General features: G+C 48.2%; 1 protein-coding gene and 1 long non-coding RNA gene across 3 annotated transcripts in view; one reads left to right on the top strand and one right to left on the bottom strand.

Annotated features, from left to right (window-relative positions):
• The window catches only part of LOC126525956 (neuronal-specific septin-3-like), an 81,095-nt gene that overhangs the window by 15,192 nt on the left and 44,023 nt on the right, over positions 1–21,880 (top strand). Inside the window, exon 2 of one of the 2 annotated variants that reach the window (XM_050173954.3) lies at positions 3,833–3,866. In XM_050173954.3, coding sequence (XP_050029911.2) covers positions 3,833–3,866 — 34 coding nt within the window. Of the gene's footprint in view, positions 1–3,832; positions 3,867–11,039; positions 11,816–21,880 lie in introns of those variants that run through there. The other variant, XM_055067832.2, reaches the window with a different exon arrangement.
• Positions 1–21,880, bottom strand: part of LOC129383369 (uncharacterized) — a 90,057-nt gene that overhangs the window by 36,176 nt on the left and 32,001 nt on the right. The gene's annotated exons all lie outside the window — the stretch shown is intronic.

The following is a 21,880-nucleotide window of genomic DNA, read 5'->3' as shown; positions in this document are numbered from 1 at the left end:
GGCACGTCTATGTATATATACAGCAGCAACAACAGCAGCACGCAACGCCGCGAAGACTCCGCGGACGTGTGTCCAGCTGGCGCAGTGATCCCCGAATAAAAAGGATGAACGAACCCTTCGGAATGCGGTCGCTCGCTGCCTTTATGCATGCGATATGCGGCTTGCATACGCACGCACGCAACGGCTATGCAGCTCGGGCTGATGCAGGCCAAGCCGTCGAGTTCGAGCAGCTATAGCTCACCGCTCGAATGTTTACGAAACAGCGTACACGTGATGTACGGGGAAGTGAAGGGAAGGTAAGATGGCTTCTCTCGTCGCCACCCCCCCCCCCCCCCCCCCATAGCTTTTCTTTTCCTCCTCTCGTTTTCTTTTTCTACTCACAGATGGCGTGCGCGCCTGTCCGTCGGTGTTCTTTATTGCTGCTGCTGTTCGCGAGCAGACGAGACTCTGCTGTCGGAGCAGAAGTGCGTGTAAACAATTGAGTCGACAGCCTTCCTCCGTCTCGCTCTAGTCCAAAGCTGCCGTGCGCAAGTACTCTTGTTTTGTAACCGTAGTTCCTCGAATAGCCCAAGCACCCAGCGTTGTTCCAACGTTTCCCGCAAAATTAATAGGGAGTTTTAGCTCGTTCGTAAACGTGGCAATTTAGGACAATGACGGGATCGTTTTCGTTTTACACGTGACCGTTGTCATCAAAAGAATAAAACAAAAGACACTATGTAATAGGTGGTGTCCAAATTCACCTAGCGGTGACGCCCTCTGGAAAGACAGATGCAGATTTTAAAGGCTATGCTTTTGCTGGTTGCATGCGGCGGAAGCGCTATTGGGAGCCAGAAACACGTCATGTACAGACGTCAGGGTGTGGACACCACTTATTACTGCGATAGCAATTATATGGACAATCGAGCCGCATTTCTGCCGTCGCCGGGAGGTACCGCATAAAATTCAAGGGCGGTAAAATCTTCGCCGCGCGCCGTATGTTATATGTTCGAATGAAGGCGTGCGAGAGTGAGCTGGCGATCGCGGCTCAATCTCCCGCACGCAAGGGAGGAAAGCGGGGAGGAAGCGCGCCGCCTTCCATCGCGCGCAAGGCTTCGGCGGCGGGGCTTCCTACTCCGGGCGGCCACGCGCGCCCGACGGGCTGCTGTATGTTGAAAGCCATCTGCTACGGCTACTGAGTCCACGCTACGCCCTGTTTTCGCGGCTTGGTTCATGTTGATGCAGGCAACAGCACGAAGGTCAATTCGCTCGCTGCTGCTGCCGCGTTTCCTCACTGCAGCATTTTGACAGCGAGTTTCCGCGGTCATCGAGTGAGATATGTTCACGTTTGCTTGTGCGCGCGTGACACCATGCTTGTTGATTTAGTTAGTGTGCTTACGTTTACGAGTTGATACGGCCGATGAAACTGCTGTCCTTACTTCGTATAGCTGTCCACTAATTTGCTATCGCAATCGATACTTCGCCTTTCGGGAGAAACTGCGACTTTTTGGTTAGGTCGCCGTCACGGAGCATCGCTGGTCATTGAAGTAATATATCTCGGATGCCCTTGTTAAAATCAGTGCCACGAGGTGGAGCCACCACGTCGGCTGCTTACATCATTACGTAGATAGTACGCACACGTACCAATGGCGAACCCAGAGGAAAGGCCCTGCCCCCCTAAAATGCCGGAACGTTTGTGATGACAGCTACCAAGCGTGCAGCGGGTTCCCCCTCTCTTTTCTGTATATTTTGGTGAGGGACCCTCGAGGAGGCTGTCCTGTATTCGCCCCTGATACGGACAGGCTAAAAATCTCAATGGGCGTAGTGCTATATGGGCATGACGCAGGATCGTCGCCACACTCTCTAACTACAAAACTAGCGCACTGTGCGCCTTTGGTTTGTCCAATTGTAAGCTTTCTCTACATCTTTATTGCTTTATATAGAGTCACTTGTGTCAAATCCCTATCACAGTTGTCTCACAAAACGCGATCGAATAAAGTAACAGTCCCCTACACTTTTCTTACATTGTGCAATGAAACCGCCATACTTGCTTTATCTTCCTGTCGCGACGTGCGTGCGCAATGCTGTCACGAGCACGGAAAGTACGTTTACCGCCACTGGCGTTTATGCATACAAAAACAAGAATCATTCTTGCTTGTAAAACAGTTGAAGGTACACCAAAGAGCAAAACAAAATCAATTGAGACAGGAGCAGTAAGTATTCTCAGAAGACTATATCAGCATTTATCGTTTTCACGGGAAGATGTCGATTACTAGAGGAAAAAATAGAGGAAGCGAATCTTTTCCTTCGATTCGACGCTACCACAGCGTGAGGTCGTCAGTATAATATCAACGGCCTCAAATTGTTCCCACGGTTGGGGAACCATATTTATGCAGAAAGAAAAGTTACTAAAACTTGCTCAACTGAGTCGGATTCGCTTAGAACGCAATAAAACCCTCATCTGTCGATAAGCAATCACCTACTCACGAGAAACAGGTCCTGTCAAAGTACGTGTCGTCATGGGGAGCTGTAGTGCGGGAAATTCGCGGTGGCGTCGCCACAAGTCCTTTGTCCTTGCGCCTCTTTAAGCTTACCAGATATGGCCTCCAGATACTCACGCAAAGTCTTACACTTTTTTTGTGGGGGGAGGGGGGAGTTATTCTAGCCGAGCAATGTATCATGAAGCGTCGCTCAGTATGCAGCCTCCATCATACTTAACCCGAACAAGCTTTAAGCGCCTTCTCGCTTCTGCGGAGGGTGCTGGCTATTTCAGACCGGGGTGGCTTGAATGGTGCTAGCTTAATGCGTCTTTCTTCCAAAACCATCCGATGTTTGTTCACTGCTGCTCGCGTTCGTTAAATTCAAGCTGCTAGAGATGTGCCTTCAATATTCGGGTCGAGTTTGACGGCGGCCCGCACGTTTTTTAAAGTACCTGTAGTTACACCCTCTAGCGACGCGCGGTCGACGGTAGACACGCGTACAGCTCGCGCGTAAACACGTGACTCAGCCCTTTCGAGTTCAAGGGACCCATCTTTGTCTTTCCGCGAGCGCGGTATAAGGCGACGCCCACTTAAAACATTCCGCGCGCGCGCGCTCGTTCCCCCGACGTCGCTCAAGCTCAGCCAACACCTCCTGTAGAGGTGTTGGGCTCAGCAGCCTTGGGAGAAACGCGAAGGCATGACGTCACCTTCACGACTTTCGCATTGTGCCGCTTGCTTTTTGGGCGTCTCTGTACAGGGGCATCGCGGGCAGCAGCAGCGTTCGTCCGGCACTGTGTGCTGGATGCGGCCCTATATATATAAACGAAAAATACCTTACGTACGTAACCAGTAATCAAGCAACGACGGTTTACGTGAGGATCGTGACTCCCGATGTTGGTTGCCAATACTCGGAAAAAACATTTCCCGTCGAAGAACGTGACACCCTTGTGTGCAGTGCGACCAATTTTCAAATGTAACGCCTTAATGTAGAGCGCGCGCGAGTCTTTTTTTTTTTCTCTCTCTCTCTGGCAAGCGCGCGACAATCGCCCGACCTTACAGAAGAAAACTTGCGGCTTGTGGCACGGTACTTTTCGACGAACTTGTGTCGCGCGTCGACACAAATTCAGCCGGTGCTTTCAACTACAACAGCACGGGCAAATCGAGAGCCGCACGTTAGAGCTTATAAATGGACCGCTCTGCATCCATATGCGACTTCACTTAAAAAGAAAAGAAATCAACTCACACGGGGGTTCCATTTCATAGTGATTCTCACTGCTTACTTTTAGTCTTACGTCCCATCTGTTCTTAGCGCTGGCTAATCACGATGCCTGCGTACAGACCAAACTAAACGTTCGCGTTTCACCATTCTCTTCCAGGGCGGCACGGTCCTGTCCCAGCATGTCGTGGAAGGTGAGTTCTGCACCCGAAGACCTCGGAGCTGTTAGTGACTCTCGCAAGAGTCACGCATCGTATTCACGTTGTCTCAACAGAAAGTCAATTGAATGTAACCGAAAATCATTAGAAACACGACAGAATTTCAATAACTGATGTTGTAAGAGAACGACAGGGTCGATCCCGCTGTCCTTGGCAGTCTTTACCACTGCATACGCATCACCTGCTCGTCCTATTTAGAGCTACTGGCTCACGTCTTTTGCAGAATTCGCTATCATTGGCATATAAAAAGAACGAGTTGAGAAACTCAAGTGAACAGCTCGCAACTATTAGTATAGTAACGAGTTCGTACGTGTACTCCTTCAGTATTTTATATGTTTCATAAATTGTAACTATTACGTGAAGCGACGAATTGAAAATTAGTGAGAATCCCCCGTGTATACGTAGGATGTGCGTAGCTTTCACGTCTCGTTACCGTGGCATCATCATGCAGTGAGTTGCTGCGAAGCTCTGAGGCCTCGTCCTATCTACCGCTTTCATTAAATATTTCAGATCGCTTGATTATTGCACGTAACAGAAAGTCGCGGTACAGGCGTTTCTCCTATTATAATAGCTATGACTCCTACGTACACTACGGTAGCCTTTGTTAAATATGACCATTTCCTTTTTTTCTCTCCCTTACTTCATGAAGTTACATACAGCACTTACAGAGGTCGATACTGCATATAACCCATGATGTCGCCAAAACGCCAAACGTCGCTGTAACTTCTGCATAGGAATTACGCCGCAGTTTAGAAGTTACTGCGGAATAATGTGAAAATGCTGACCGTCGTGACGGCTGCTATGATAACTGTTCAACCATCGGCTGCAGCCCATGCTCAATCACAAAAAAAGAAAAGGAAAAACCGTTATCGTTCAATTTCCATTTGGTTTTCGCCACAGCAGGTGCCGTACTGTTGATCGACGCAAGTATGCTGTATACATATTCAATGCTGGTATTCGATGGTTCTCGTTTTACTGACAGCGAAACCAGTCCGAGCATCACGTGATGGTCTTACCGTTCTATATGTATAGGGAATAGGAAAACGGTTGTACGGCTGTAGTTTTCAAATCTGCCTGTAAATGACTTTACCAAGACGCTTACTGGAACGAATCAATCATAACCATCAAATCAAAGCTTAAGCCTATAGCGAGTCGGAGCTGCCGCACACCAGAAACTGCTCATTGGAGCGTATCCATCAGGATTTCCTAAACGCGACCACCCACCCTACATCGTTTATGTACCTTAAGCGGCCGGCTCGCGTGAGAAGGACCGGAAGAAGAAACAAAAACAATCTTCAGTCGGTCTTCTTCTTGGGGTCAACAAACCGCGGCGGTTCGTCGTCTGCATCGGCGTGCTGCGGGGCAGGTGCGAAGAAGCACGAAGGCGCGAAGTCCGTCTGCTCGGGGGGCCCCTCCCCAACGCCGCGGCAAAGGAGACGCATCGTCTGCTGTGCGCCGCACAAAGCGAACAGGCACAAAGCGCGTTCGCTTGGCACTGCCAGCAGAGCGCTGTCGTCTGCTTAGAACTGTACAGCGCTGCGACATCTGGAACTAGGTGGCGCCAGTATATCAGACTAGAGAAAATTAATCCGCACTTCGCTTTGACCGGTGTATCGTAATGACTCAGGTGAACGGTATTCTTAAAAAAAAAAAAAAAAAAAACGCTTGCAGCCTATGGGGCTCATTTAATCGTCATAAGTTTGCACCGCAAAAGGTGCAAAAGGTGCCAACTTTTTTATGAGTGTCGAGTGTGGGCACAAGCAGAAACCGTACACGGTTTGAAGTATTGTTATGACATTAAGGAGCCATAGCTTAGCAATGTCTTTTAGAATGTTTGCGTGTACATCATGTGGACGTCGTCTGCAACGAGCGAAAGAAGAACAACGGTGATGAAATATTTAACGGTGTTATTGGCGAGATGGCTCGAACATATCCGTCACTTCACGAGGTATAGTTTATCTGGCCAGCAAAAGCTTGCGAGTTGCTGTCATTCAAATTTATGACGTAAATTTCGTCACTGGGCGTATCTTTCTGACGAGATTGCGGGGCTGGACTTCCGGCGTTTCTTGTGCGCTTGCTTTCAGTACGAGCTGAATACAACGGCCAAGTTTCACCGTATCTCAAACTGTGCGCGGATTTTAGAGTAAAAAAAGAAAGGGTTGGTGTTTAAAGACGATTGCCCCCCGCCTTCTGCCATATAAACAATTGCCATACATGTCGTAGTTTAGAAGTTAATGAGCAAATTTTCGGTAATCAGACCTTCATGGTGTTTTTTTTTCTTTTGCTAGCGTTTGATTACTGTCGACCTCGTAATAGAATGTCTGTGTGAAAACACCACCTGCGCTTCTGTCACAGAATTTTTTAAAGACTTCTTAACGATAAAAAAAACACCCGGTACACTACGAGAGTCGGCGAAATGCAGTGCCGCTTTTTGTAGACCACACAACATGTGCTCAAAAATGTTTGCGCGCGACAGGAACCGTTTCTGCGACGTGTTTCCGGATTCTTGGAAATATTATTCCGTAACGGCCGAGTCAGAAGAGTCAGCAGCTAAATGCTCAAGTATTTTGTCATACGAAAGTAAACCTCAATGATGTTAAATTTGAAAAACTAAATATGTACACTATGTAAAGAAGTCAGCTACTCACGCCTAGTGCTTTTATGGTAACAAATAGTTAGCGTCAGGTAAGGAGAGATTCCACCTTTTTTTACAAAAGTTTCAGCTAGTTCAAACTTAGCTACTGAAAACTTAGCGACACATATACAGTGGACTCTCGCTGATACGATCTTCTCGAGAACTGGAAAATTAAACGTATAATCCGAAAATCGTATTATCCAGGGAAAGCTCCCAAAAAGTATGAAAAATAGGAGTACGCGGCGACAAACTCAATAGGCAAGGTTCTTGTGACGTCGAGTGATAATGCACCGCAGACGACGCACTTTTATGCGGCAACGTTCTAATAGCTTGTTAGTTTGCGCTGAACTTTCTTCTTTTCAATGCCCGTAAAAAAGTCCTTGTGGAAGTTAAAAAAAATTAAAGGCGGCCGTTTCCTCACTCAAACGAACATCTGCAATGAAGCCCCGAAAAGTGTCCATCGCTTTACCACCACAGGTAAAGTAGTATTATTGTTCAGTTTCTTTAACATTAAGTTCATTAGGCACGCACACCAGAAAGAGACGTCTGTCCATTCGGACACAAGAGCAACAGCTTACTAGCAGCCCTGATGTGTTCACGCGCACACCAACACGCCAGCACAGCTCTCTACGGTATCTCCCGCGGTGGCGATTTCTCCGCGCTGCTGGTGCAGAATCTGCACTGCTGCGGGCGTGTAACACGTTGTTCGTGGGTCGTTGAAATTTTACTTAGGCTAGTACACTGGAATATAAAACCATGAGTTTTAGAAATAACGGTTAACACCCACTTCTGCAGTCGTGTTATCCAATTTCAGGTGAAAAACCGATCGCGTTAACCGTGTGAAAATACATTGCTCCTCACTGACCGAAAAAGGAAGGACGTATTATCCGAAAAACGTATTATGCAGAATCGTGCCAAAGATTCAAAGCTGGTTACGACATATATCGCAGTATTGCCCAATTACAATGTGTCTGAAAAGCTGTGTCGCGTCAGTGTTATTGTCGCAAAAAAATCGTCAAAGTACTGCAGGTTAACGACCGCGTCGCTACCAACACTTTACACCAGCAATGAAGTAGAATAAATATTTAAGCCACTTCAGTAGTAGTTTTGCGTGCTATCTGGTTAGACACTGCGTCACCAGATGTCGCTACCAGCGTTGTTGCCGCATAAAGCCGCTGACGCGTACAACCCTCCGGTAACCCGGTATTCGGCAAATGGCATAACGCTTACGGACGCGCCGTGCTGCACGTTTCTAGCGAGACACGAACAGAAGCGCATTTTTTCACCACCGTCCTCGACACACAGCGACGGCGAGCTCGCGCGGATTCGGTCGAGCTCGCACGAAACGGGCCGTGCGCGCGGTGCGGCTCTCAAAAGGGCGCGAAACGCGCAGAAGCGTGCGCGCGGGGCGAGGTCCTCATCAGTCACGTCAGCGTTGAAAGCGCGCGCGAGATTTTCTCGGCGCAGCTGGCCCAGCATCGCTGTAGTACAGTAGGTGCGAAAAGCGCGCCAACGCCCCCATCCGCCGTCACCATTCGAATCGCGCGCAAATGTGCGAGGAGGAGAAGGTGGACTGCACAATGCTGCCAATTGTACGAGGACCGGCGAGGGGGCCACATTTAAGAACTCGGCACGTGTCCCTTCCCTCCGTGGAATCGGAGTTTCGTACGTGTCCCTTCAAAGGCGCAAGTTATCCGTTGAACATTTTACTTAACCGCGCTGTTTTTGTGTACCTTAAGAATCACGAAAAGACGTCCGCCTGCAGGACGGATTAGGAATTTGCAATTCTTTGGTGAGTTTTGTCAAGTCTAATTACGCGTAACGTGGACTCCATGCATGCGAGAACTCTCTACAGGAACGTCAGATATGAGAACATCAATTATTCCGTGAACCACGCACCAGAAGAATACGGTAAACATTGTGAAAAATGATAGAAACGAACCCGCTACATGAAGACATAATGACACCAAGAGCGAACATCCCAGCCGTCAACCTTCCGACTCGTTTGGCTACTAGCCACTGTAGTTTGGCTAAAACACTTTGCACGTGTTTATTCGGACTTGCAGCACAGGTTCAACGAGGTGTTTCAGTGTGTATATTCGGACTTTTTAAATATAAGTACATTTATGTCAGTGCTTTTGATGAGTTCGCTATCTTGGCGTGCGCCCCCGCAAGAGGCAATTATGCGAAATTCTATTCTACGTGCTATCGCGGACAAATTAACAAAATAATTGCAAAGTAGAACACCTTTCGCAAGCAATATAACCCGACAGCAACATTTCGCCCCGCTATACTTCTTCGGTCGCGAAGTGCGGTTAATAGGCCTCACTGATCGTGCAAGCTGAAACCATGCCGACATTACACGAATTGTCGAAAACGGAATCGCAAGGCTACTTCTACTTAGCCTTACCGTGTTCGCGTTTTATTTGCCCATAACAATCTGTACTCTCATTGAAACCGAGCGCTGTCGCTCTTATATATATATAGCTGATGTCCAAATCCACGCCATCCACGCCCCAGTGGGAGCTCCTTCTGGGCAACAAAATCCGAACTGAGGTGTGATTCTATATCGTCGAATTCCGTAATGGCGGCACTCGAGCCAATCACAGAGGCCGTAGCAGCCCACTGGGCGTGGGTGGGCTCTGTTCGGGTGGTCCAGCTGTGCGCCACCAGGTGGCGTCGCTAACCCGGCCACTCACGTTTATGCCTTCGGTAACCCGGTGTCAGGCGAAGGTCATTGCGTATACCGGAATACCGGACACACCCTCACTAACTCGCCATTCTGTTGGATACCAAGGTTTTACACCTACGCGGATGTGCTAGCCCTTGGTAGTAGTGGCATAATATATTAATAGCCGCTATTTTTTGTTTATCAGTGGAATTTACGCTCACTGAATGGTAACTGGCTCCTGCACGCCACATGATTTTTTAGTGCTTATTAACATAACGACGCTCTTGTGGCAAAAAAAAAAAAGCGCGCGCGCACTCATGTCCTGCCCCTCTCTGGGTGTAATTTGTCTGATAACGCCTTTAAATATGTTGAGCCTTTATGGATTGTAGCCTTATAATTTATGGCGTAATTTTGATACACAACGATAATGGTTATCAATCTCGCGTGCACTTCATTTTTTTTTTAAACTCCACGCTTGGTACCCAATTGCTGTCAGATATAAAGTATTCTCGGGGGACTTCCGGTGATTTCGCTATGATAGGTTATTTATTAGAAGAGAAAATAAAGTTAAAAGTTCAATTTTTGAATTTCGCGCCTATACCCGAGGACCGATACCTCACTGTGACGTCAGGGATTTCAAATTATTTTTTTTTTTCGCATTTGCGCCTTTGTGGGGGCTCTCAGTAATAGTTTCTGAAACTGTGCCCCTGCTATAAAACAGTCAAGTCCATCTGTACCAATAAATAATCAACTAAAGAATTAACGCCGTCAAAATTCATGAAGTCACGGCGTACCGGTGCGAGAAAGTGAAGGCGCCGTCGTCACGTGTCATTCGTTTCTTGCGTCCTTTCTGACTTACCACGTGTCTTTTCGCGTTATGAGTGGCTGATTTAGTATTGTAGAAGTGTAATTTACTAACGCAACTCAAATTAGATATAGCGCTGTACACCAGTTTCCTTGCTTTCAGGAACTCTACGAGTTCGTTACAACGTAAACTGACTGAGTGTTTTTAATGTCCCTTTACAGCAGATGCACTCAAGATTGGTGACAATTACTGCATGTTACGTGAAAAAAGATCACACCCTAAAGGGCGTAATTTACGATGACGTTAATGATGTTATTTATTTCCGGGTGCATTTCCTCGCTATAACTCCCTATTCCCAGTGCTTCAGTGTAAGCGTATGTGACTGAATTGTTCGAAAGGATGATGACGATTTTCCCGCACAGTTGCAGACCGTGAGATGTTTCAGGGGTGTTTTAAGTTTTATTGAGTGACAACACAACACACATGAAATGTGTAAACTTTCTACAGGTATTGTAAAAATCAACTCCTCTCCAAGAAACGAAAAGGGTGCTCAAAGTGCAGACATGAATCGGTAGAGCGTGCCGCGCCACTCTTCGGATGCCACAAAAACTGGGTCCTCGTTTTAATCGCCTCCGAGATTACACGCGTCCGCAATTTCAGAGGCCATGTCCTTTTCGTTTTCCCTTGTTCAACTGCGCTTAGTGATCCGGATGGCCTCCGAGCATGTGTGTGTAATGTTTTCACCATAACTTGTTTCTCTTATATCGCGGAGTCTAACCTGGACGCAATATTGCAGGCGTAGGCTATGGAGGCGAAAGCAGGCACCAAGGTCAATATTTGAATAACGATGTCAACACCACCCCCGACGACGACGAGTATAGAGGCCCGAATTGGTAGCTCAACTAGCGCCGCTTTGCCTCCCGCGGCCAGCGCGGTAACTAGGTCGTCGTTGCTTCTCTCATTTCTCCACAAGTACGAAACCACCCATGCCGCAGCGCCACTCCGCACCGTAGCGGCGGCACCGGGAAACCAAGCCGGAGAGCGCCGCCAGGAGCAGCGGCGTCAGCTACGCTACAACGACGCGACGCGACGGCGCTCGCTGCAGCATCGCCGCCGGCGCGTCCTCTCTTTTGTCCTCTCTCCTCCACCCTCTCGCCCCCGGCGAACCCGACCACCGGTGTTCGCTTTCCCCGCAACACTCTGCGGAGAACCGATCGGCGGCGTACTCTCCTGTGTATTTGAATCGTTGGAAGCAAGCACCGGCTCCCCCCTCGACTCCTGCCTCGCTGAAGCATCAAAGACCACTCACTCCTGCAACGAACTTGCCCTCGCATCATCCCTCCATTTGAACCGGACGCGTGCGCGTCGTCTGTCAACCGCTCGACGAGCTCCGTCTGCAACTAGAGAGTACTTCTGCAACCGCATCGCTTGCGACAGGAGAAGGACGGTACGGCGCGAGGATTATCGTGACGTTGTTTGGAGAAGTTGCGCTTACAGTACGTGTTATTGTGCGTGTCTCGGTGGGTAGTTGTCAAGCGCTTCGTCGAGCGTCGCGCGCACTCGATCAAACGCCTCGTCGTCGACCAGAGAGGCTTCAAAACAAAACACACCGCGGCCCTGACGGCGCCGGGCCGGGCACTCGCTTCGTGACGCTGAGGAGCTTGGGATTATTCATCACGCGCAAAAGCTGCGGCGTCCGCGTCCCTGGCACTTCCACGGCGAGTTGTTTTTTATCGTCGCAAGATCTGCACCTCCGCCGACGGTGCTACGAGGAGCTGTTGAGGCAATCTGATCGCCGTTGATTGCCAGCGCTGGTGAGTTTGAGCCGTCTTTGTTTCTCTTTTCGTCTACGAAAGCAGCGGATGCTTGACAGCTGTGTGTTGACACCCGCATCGCCGGCTCGGGATTATCGATCAGAAAATCGATTCCAGGTGCCTGCTTAGGTTTCGAATCGTCGGTTGTGGACGAACGCTGATATTTGGGCCAATGTATCGTACGTGACGTTTCGTACTTTGCGACACAAATTTGAGCGATTCTCGAGGTGTTGGAGACTTGGAGAGGAGAGAGGCGTCAGCTGTGTATTGAGACGAAGCCGAACCGGCAGGCGCTCACATAGCGCAGTCTCGTCGGCGGGCCAATGGGAAGGCGGCTCGGCAGTGACGTCATCGCTACGGAGGGTCATTCATAGAGAGCGCGGGAGAGCATACACTGCAGGGGCAAATGTTAGTGTTCTTTTTTTTTTTCCTTGCCTACGAATATTGTGGTTGTGCACTCGCGCAAAAAAAGGAAGTCTCAAGAATCAAAGTCGTGTGCCTTGCAAAACGATACGTCTATAGCGGTCTTGATGTAAATAGGTGTATGAGGTCCCCAAACAACAGTTGATGAGCGCAATGACATCAGCCATTCAAACTATCGAAGAAAAACAAAGAGAGCGACGGTTGCATTATCACCTATTGCTTATGCATCTACGGCCGTTTAACGGTAAAAATAGGAACAAGCGCTAAAATAAACAACCTGTGCTGTAGTTTATCTGAAGTAAAAGAAGGAAACCGAACGCTCGTAACGAAAGGGCCACAACGTGGTTCAACTTCTTCCAGCCTCACTGGGGCAAAGAAACGAAGATCAAATCGCAGGGCTGTGTTTTGAGCAGGCATTCTCACAGCCTTATCTGATCGCAGTTGGCCTTTTTCTTTATTCTCGACGACAGCAGTAACGACACTTCTCCAGCTAAGAAACAATACGTAAGCCTCGCAATCTCCTTGGATTGCCAATAATTTCACTCACGAAACAAAACAACCTACCGAGGAGAAGAGAGAGAAAGAGACTGAACGGGCAGAACAGACCAGGTCTGCGGGTTCCGCTTGACTGTGCAGACAGAACCCATTCAACGAGACACAACCCCTTCAGAAGCAACAGCGGCAATAATTCTCAGCCGGTGTGGGAAATATCCAGACGCGCTGATTGTGAGAGGCTTACCGTACATATACAGCAAGGGGGAGGGGGGTCATTTTTTCCGGTCGCCTGCTGGCTGGTATGCTGTTACCGCCGTTCAGAAAGAGGTTGAAAAACCCGTTCGGCTTCCGAGTACGCGAGCACGGGTGAACGGCGGTGGAGGACGACGACGACAACTTCGAGTGGTGCTTCGAGCGTTGCTGGGGCTGCCGTGTTCGAGTACCTACAGCATAAGGTTATCAGATCGAGACCGCGCCATTGCTTCATATAGGCTTTGAAAATCTCACAAGCAATGAAAAGCAGTGGAGGACTTTGTCGTTATCAATGTCTATATAGGTCGAGCATATCTGCCAGCGAGTGTGGCACAGTATAGGGAGGAACCGGTCGAATATCTGCGCAAGGCCTTATGTAATGCCTGCGGGACTGTTAAGGTGGAATACATGAAATGAAATGCTAATATGACGTCCAGCCCGATTATTGACTGAACTGTACGTGCACGCCACGGCTGGGCATCGATAACGAAAATTAACCCAAATGACCGTTGCGCTTTCGTAGACTATTTTATCAATTAGCGGCGGTTGTGTTGATCTCCACGCAGATCACTTAATATCGGGACGAAAATGTACGACGTGTTGCGTTAGATACGCATATAAGTAAACAGTAAGCATCAAAACAGATATTTCGTTAATTTCGAGGTAGTGTGTCAATTACGCGAAAATAAAACGAAAGCCAAGCTTTCACACTTTGAATTTCCCGCCGAAATCTCAACGCCACTACGTCAGTGTGACGTCAGGGATTTCGAAAGTGTGTTACGGTATTTGGGCCGGCAACGGGCGCAAGCAGAAGTTCTCGAAACCTGCCAAGACCGGTCGTCGGCTCCTTCGGGATGTAAAGTAGTCAAAATTTGTTACCGACAAGGAACTAACTCGGCGTCGAGCAGACGGCGTCAAAATCTGTGACGTCACGGCGAGCCTTCAAGGCGGCGCCGCGTTCGGTCTTTTCTCCTCGCGTCTTTTCCGGCTTACATCAATCCTCCATCCCACGGCAAGAGTGGTTTTCTTTGGTATTCCAGAACCGTGATTTACATTATAATACCGCTGGAATTACTTTAACGCGTTAGCATTAGAAAAAAAAGTGCATGTGTGTGATGTGTGGGAAGCAGGTCACGTGATAGAAGTAGGGAGGGTATGAGAGAGCTTGAAGAGCACATGACGGTCGTCTGCTCCGACGTCAGTGCAACTGACGGTCGTCTGCTCCGGATCACTTCACTCCTCGAAGAGGCAGCGCACGGTAGAGTGAGCTCTTGAACCACACTTTGCAATGTGCTGAATGCGGAGTTTAAATCATAGATCCGGGACCTCAATGAGGTGCGACGTAATGCTAACGCATTTCCCTCGCACTTACCGCTAAATCGTCGCTGATTATTTTTTTTTTCTTGCGTACTTTGTCTCTGGGGTGCTGCGTCGTCTCTAAAACGCATGCAGGTCACAGTTGCGGTTACGCAGCCCGAGTCATGCATATAGAGCAAAGTAATGCAATAACTCAGAACCGGAAATCGCCTGTCTTACGTTCATTTCCGGTGCATGGTTCACACGGAAATTCGCGTAGTTTCCGGTCACTTTCCTACCAGTTTAGCGCAATATAGGAGCGACGACGAAACAAGCAACAACAGACGTACGTTTCGCCGCCTGTCCTATTCGGCGCTAAAGATATAAGCATCATGAATTAACTATTTTGCCAGAACACGTTTCGCTGTATATGTCCCTTGCACGTGAGACGTCAAAAGTTGAACAAAACACAAAGATAATGTGTCTTAGCAGTGAGGCTTTATATATATAACTATTTCTTTGTTTATAAGTCACTGCGAATCATGCGCAAGTCCAAGTAGGGTGGTTAGAAACAGACATTGAAACAAACATTGAAGAATAAAGTAATACTTGTCATTCGGTAACGTGATCGGGCTGGTACGACGAATAATTGCAGTCAATAATGGTACGTGAAACAAAATGAATATTTCACTCCACACACACAAAAAAAGCCCACCGTCGTTTTTGACACGCATAAATTGTTGGCTAACAACTGATTTACCCACTGGAAACCCAATACATATAGCGGTCCATACTGTAGCGTTTCTTTTGGGATGCTGAAGGGAGCTTTCAGTTGTGGATAGCTCAGCAAAGTCAATTTCTAATTAAATTATTTCCGTAATTAATTTTACTCAATTAGCATCTTACTGCTTTCTTCGTACCCATATACACTTCCCATGACAAGAAATAAACGTTAACAAGTTGTTTTAATTTTCCTCTGGTGTGAAGCGGTGTTCGGGCTTTTGGGGTTGGAACTTCTACATGTACAGTCGCAATCAAAAGTTTGGGGACCAAAGGTGCATCGATTTGTTGTTTTTCACAGCCTGGGCATTCCGGCTGAAATCAAAAGCACACCCCTACACGCGCGTGTTTGACCAATACAATGTATTTAAACTAATCCAAGCCACAAAACTGCCCTTCCTCTTCTTTTTTTTTTTTGCTGGTGCCGTAGTTTCCAAAGTTTTGATTGCGACTGTACAAAATGTGGGGGTTAAAGTTCAAAAGGTCAGCTCGAAAGAAAACGCCGCAGAATGGCAAGCGGACGAGAATTCAAGCAATTTCCGGAAAGCTAATCTCGGGGTGCGTTCGTCGGTCTGATAGCGATTCTCCTCACTGAATTTGGCGCCCCAAACCGCTGTCGCCATACTACAGTCACACCTGATACGCGCTTCACTGCATAGCTTATCGATCGGCGGGGGCCGGACCCACACCCTCAACAAAGCTGGCTAATGCGACCGGACGCATGCACACACACACACACACACACACACACACACACACACACACACACACACACACACACACACACACACACACACACACACACACACACACACACACACACACACACACACACACACACACACACACACACACACACACACACACACACACTCAAAAGCACGCAAACAAATTTACTGTCACATAAGCTTATCTGTGTGCAACACACACATGTGCGTTTATTAATGATATCCAAGTTGAATCTAGGCCAGAATAGTATTCTGTGGAGCTTGTTGGCTCAGAGAAAGACGAGTTTGAATATAGGAGCTGAATAAGCAATACTGTTTTCGCAAATGTCTTGGATATGTTATACTCGCTTACACTTAAAGCGAAGCTTTCTTTTTCTTTGTTTCTTTTGAACTCATGTAGTGCACGATGTCTATTACTACCATTCCGAAAACACAACGCGCAAACGTAAAAAAAAATATGACGTAGAGATATTTAAAGTTCTTTCTTTCCCAGCACAGACCCCCGCGTTGTTCGTCGTCGTCTGCTTCGCACTCGAGCAGACGACGGCTTTCGCGTATTTGCTCTCGCTGGGCGTACAAAACCCACTGCTTTTCGAGGCTTCGGCGAAGTACTACACTCGAAGCTAAGATCAAAGCCACCACTGCCGGTTCCCATGTTTATTCACTCGCTCGCCGTCGTTGCCCAACTAACTGTCTGTATGAAACTCCCCTCCTGTCTTTTAATACTGTTTTTCTTTCGTCGCACTTCTGTTTTCGCTCGGCGCGTCGTGCCAGACTGACTGAAAACGCGCCGTAAGGACCGTACAAACCTGCGTTTGTACTACAGTTATGGCTTCGCGGGGCTTTGCCGGGTACACGCCACTCACGATGGGAAGCTTGCGTAGCGTATATAGCCTCTTTCCACCCCCGTTCACTCTTTCATTCGCTCACCGGGACAGTGTTTTGTCTGTCCAGACGTACTTTTGTCCTTTTTTTTTCGATTTGTTGATTCGTTTCTCCTGGTTTCTGCGCCCCTACCAGACGATAACGGTGCGAGAAGTGTGTAAGGCTATACGGGGCGGCGGTAGAGAACCGCTATTCGTCATCGCCGCAACCCCGACGCCAGAGTCGACACCGCTCTGCAACACGGCTGGCGTGGGACAACTGCAGGAGGGAGTGTCTGAGAGAGAGAGGGGGAGAGGTGACGTCATTGCACCGGAGTTGGATAAAGGGGGAAGAGAGCAAAGCCTCTGCTCAGTCGGAGCTCAGTGCGAAGCGCAATGTAAAAACAAAGCAAACGCAGTGAACAACAAAACGTGCGTGTGTGATGGGGGGGGGGGGTAATAAGTGGGTGAGGGGGCGGTCCTCTCCGAAGCTGTCACGTCGTCCCTCGCCAACGACCGGCTGCGGGCGGGTCAGGCAACACTGGGCTTCGACCTCACGTTCAGGGACGTCCCGAAATATACGCGCGTCGTCTGTCCATCCTCGCGTGCGCTCTGCTGTCCTACCGATAACTGAGCGGCGCGCTAGCTGCGGCAGCAGCAGACGGGGAGAAACGGGGTGCCCTGTCGTCTGCGAACGCGCGTGCGAGCAGAAGACTACTCGCGAGTCGTCTGCAACGATGCGTGCACTCGTAGTTGTCGTCTGCTCCTACTTTTTGCTCTGTTATTTCGTTCATTCCGCGCACCTTCGAATTTTGAACGCTGACACGCGAACACGGCGAGCGTGCGTCGTCTGCAACGTTGTGTTAGTCGTCTGGCCTCTCTCACTCCCTCTTATTTAGTTATTTCATTTAAACCCTGCCCCCCCCCCCCCCCATCCAAACATTTTGAGGGCCAAGCCAGAAACGCAGCGCATGGCTTGCAACGCAACTTTACGCGACCGACGAGAACCGGTATACGAGAACGTGTATGTGAGGGAAATATATTTGTTCAGGTGTGTGAACCAGCACACAAGGCGCCACGGCAAAATAACGAACGACAATACATCGATTTGTGTCTGCTTCACCTACGCAAACAGAACACAGCATATGTATGAATAGTCGCACGCTGGCTTGCTTTTGCCTAGTACGTGATGCCCCCCTCAAAACCTCCCCATAAATCTTACTCGATATAAGCGAGGGTGCATTTTTCTTTCTCTTTCTTAGTTTTATCTCTCTCTCTCTCTCTCTCTCTCTCTCTCTCTCTCTCTCTCTCTCTCTCTCTCTCTCTCTCATTTTCGAATATTTTCCGCTGAGGGGCGCGTACAGCTAAACAGATTTCCTTATATTATCGAATTTGGGGAAACGATGTCGGAGCCGTGATACACGAGCGAAAGATAAATATATAGGACGGCGGGGCGACGTAGCTTTTGCAAATGGAAATCCTCGACGCGTACCATTCGGAGCGGAAATTCCCGAAACGCACGAAGAAAAATGAAATGTAATCACAGGCCGCGGCGTCTCCAGCAGACGAAAAGTGCTGTGCCGAGAACTTCTGCGGCAGTCGTTTCTTTCATTCTTTCTTTTTGACTCAATTCCTTTTTTTTTTTCCTGTAGGCGTCTGCAGTAGAGTAAAACCTACGATGTAGCTATTTACGTTTCTCGCTTGCTCTTGCAGCAAAAAGCAGCTAGGAAGAGGTATGGATCACTATTCTTTGCCCCTCCGGCGAAATCTTGGAGTGGCCAGGCTGCTGCCTTGTCGAGGTAAAGTTTACCGGACTTCTGGAAGTCAGCTTGCTTCTGATGTAAATGCATTCGCCGCTGCAGTGGAGTTATGAGTGCGCAATATTCGGTACATATACTGCATGGTGCAGTCAGTACAGTATTAAGGGGGCACGCTCAGCTAGTATCCCAGGATCAATTACAGCAAGGTCACTAGAACCATGCAAGTTGTCTTTTGTTACACATGCAAATTGCGCCTAACACATCAGATAACCCCTTTCCCCCTGTTATTTTCAAAAATAAAAGTGTTGAAGAAATTTAGTAGTTTTGCATTGTCTTTAAAATGGGAATATATCGACATGACATTTCCCTTTCCAGCTTCCCCAGTAGCCTACCGGGCTCAGCCAACTCTCTAGAGGGTGTTGGCTCATCCTGTTTAACCTCTCTACCTTTCCCTTATGGCCTCTCTCTCTCTCCGACTTGCGACTTTCTGCGTTCACTGAAGGTTTAAATAACTCTTAAACCCTGGAAGAAATGCTGACAAGCGTGAAAGCGCTCTAAATAATTCACTATAATACTTGTTTCTACGGGCCAGTTTTCGTTTCGGTAACCACGATGTGGGTGTGTCATGACGGCACGATGACGTCATGGATCGCTCCAATGCTTCGATCGCTGCAGCTGCGAACAAGCAAAGAAACGCGCGCAGCGCTTTTTTTTTCTTTTTTTAGCAACGTCCCCATACATATAACCTTCTTGCTACATGACGTCAGCAAATTCTGTTCCATGTCACGACGTCACGCTGATGGCACTGACGCTGACATCTCGAGACCCAATTTTAGTGACAGATTAAAATATAAGCGTTTTCCCACTTTTATACTTGCTAAGCGTCATCTTTCTGCGTGCGAGGATTAAGCGGCTTGTATAAGTTCGAATTTAAGACCTGCCGTTTTTTTTTCACTGCATGCATGCCTGGGATAACGCCACATGCCCCTCCCCCTTTTTATTGTAGAAAAAGAATTGCGGTAGAACCTATCTCACGACGAATGTCGACATTAATGCGATTAGCAATACAGCAAAGTACAGCGACACACGCCGTACTGCTACCACGAAGACGCGTCATGCATGACGCGCGTGTATGCAGCCGGGCTCCGCCAGCTCTCTCGCTTCCCGCACGAACATGGTGCGACATTCAGCGGCGGCGCCGCGACGTCCGCTCGTGGCGCTGGTGTCGCATACATTTGCAGAAGCTTGTCCGAATATATGCGACTTCGGTTTCCGTCCAAGCACTGAAGAAATTGTAATTGATTTTCCCTTTTTTTGCCACCGAAGAGCGGCACATGCTATAAGTAGCACACATTTACCCGAGTTGGCGTTAAGAGGAAGCTTTAGCTCGGATGCTTCTATCTAAATACCATGTAAAAGGAGAATCCGTTCTTTTTTTCTCAGCAACCAGTGCACCAAACTTGGCGAGGTTTGTTGCATTTAAAAGAAAAAAACTTAGAATCAAGTGACCATTGGTTTCGAATTTTCCATTTAGGTCGCCAATTTTTTATTAAAAATTGGCGAAAATCAAAAGTTTTCAGAAAACGAAACTATGAAGTTTACAACTCTGTAACTCAGCAAAGAAAAATGACACAACAATTCTGTGAACTGCACCTAATAGTACATCCAAAGCGGACAAAATTTATATGCTGCACGTGAATCTAAAGAAATATAGTAATGTGGAAATACAGCTTTTGCAGAACCATTGTGCACAACGTAACAAATTTACGTAAGATGTAAAATGACATTGAATTTGTCCGCTTTCAATGGTCTAATGGATGCCGTTTACAGAACCGCGATATCTGCTCTTGATGCAGAGTTATGAATTTGTAAACTTCCTGCTTCTATTGTGTTTAAACTTTCGCATTTTTGAAAATCCTTTTCATAAAATTCAGGCTTTAAATCGAAATTCCGCTTCCAAACAGACACCATAATTTAACTTTCTCTCTAAAATACAACGAATCCAATTAAAATCGGTCCGGGGGTTATGTCACAAAAGCGTTTTTGCGTTTTACATGAATAGGCCGCGTCGGTGTTGGGCCCGAGGTAAACCTTCCTCTTAAGGAGGGTTGGTCGAAGAGTAGTGGCGAGTGCATACCCAGTGACACACACACCCAATCGACGACCCAAGCTGGCTTCGATCAGAGGTTCACTGAAGGGCGGCGTAGAACAAGCAGTGACACACACCGAACGACACAAGTTGGCGCGAAACAGTTTAATTCGTGAGCTACGCACCCAGTAACCCGAGATGATTCGGCGTTTGGTTTTGAGCTTTGTTCCCTCAGCACAGGAGCCCGATTCTCTGCCCATTAGAACACGCACTCCCCATGGAGCGAACCAAGTTCGGGGTAAAACGGTTAGATGCGCGCACACGCACACGCACACGCACACGCGCGCGCACGCGCACACACACACACACACACACACACACACACACACACACACACACACACACACACACACACACACACACACACAGAGAGAGAGAGAGAGAGAGAGAGAGAGACCCTGCAAAGTGCGTGAGGTACCCTAATCGCATTAAACGTTGAAGAAATGTAGCAGTTATGTTGGTTTTATATCAGCTGCGCGTTCCCTCCAACAGTGAGTGAACCATACCGCACAACGATATTCCTGGCGTATGACGTCGTCCAACTGCCGAGCTTAGTGTACAGAGTATACCGCCAGACGATGCGCAGAGCTGTTGCACAGTCAGCTGGAAGCAAACGCGCCGTCGCCTCGCTTCCGGAGCATCGCGTTTCCGTCTGCAACGGCTGACGTCACGGCCGGCCTCGTCGAGCGGCCAAGACCCCGTGCTCGTTTGCGGGGGCACACGTCATACCTCACCCCTTCGCACGATGCATAATATGGCATCTCCTTATGTGGAGAATGTGCGCGCCGGCGATATAACGCTGCATGGTGCTTGGTACGACGTACCCTCCTAATGTGCCGTTACTTCCTCGTTCGTTTGAAGGGCCTCAAGCGTCGCTTGTTCGAGCCATGGTTATAAAGGCCATTCAGACGTACGTCCGCGCTCAACCTGTGCGCGACGTCACTAATATGTGCAGCGACGTTGTCAGTTTCAGAGTCGCGGATTTGATCCCATGTAATAATAATAATAATAATAATAATAATAATAATTCGGCAGAGACACTCAAGACTGCTTACGAATGCGAAAGCATTATAGTCCCCTTGGTGACATTTTTTTTTTCTTCTTCCCACGCCCTCCTTGTGCGCGCAAGCTCTCGCCCGCGTTCTAACTGCCCTTACGGAGGCGCTTCGTCATCTGGTAGGCTCGTGGTGCTACCCGGTGTAGCAGTGTTTTACTTGACACACACACAAAAAAATGCATATCAGCCCAAAAACAAATGTCACGTCGGTACTCCTTTAATTTAATTTAATTTTAAAACCCGAAACCTCGGGCAGGTTGAT

This window comes from Dermacentor andersoni, chromosome 8 (genome assembly GCF_023375885.2).
Source record: "Dermacentor andersoni chromosome 8, qqDerAnde1_hic_scaffold, whole genome shotgun sequence".
Taxonomy (NCBI): Eukaryota; Metazoa; Arthropoda; class Arachnida; order Ixodida; family Ixodidae; genus Dermacentor; species Dermacentor andersoni.
Note: the sequence above shows the minus strand (reverse complement) of the source record. Positions and strands in the feature narration are given on the sequence as shown.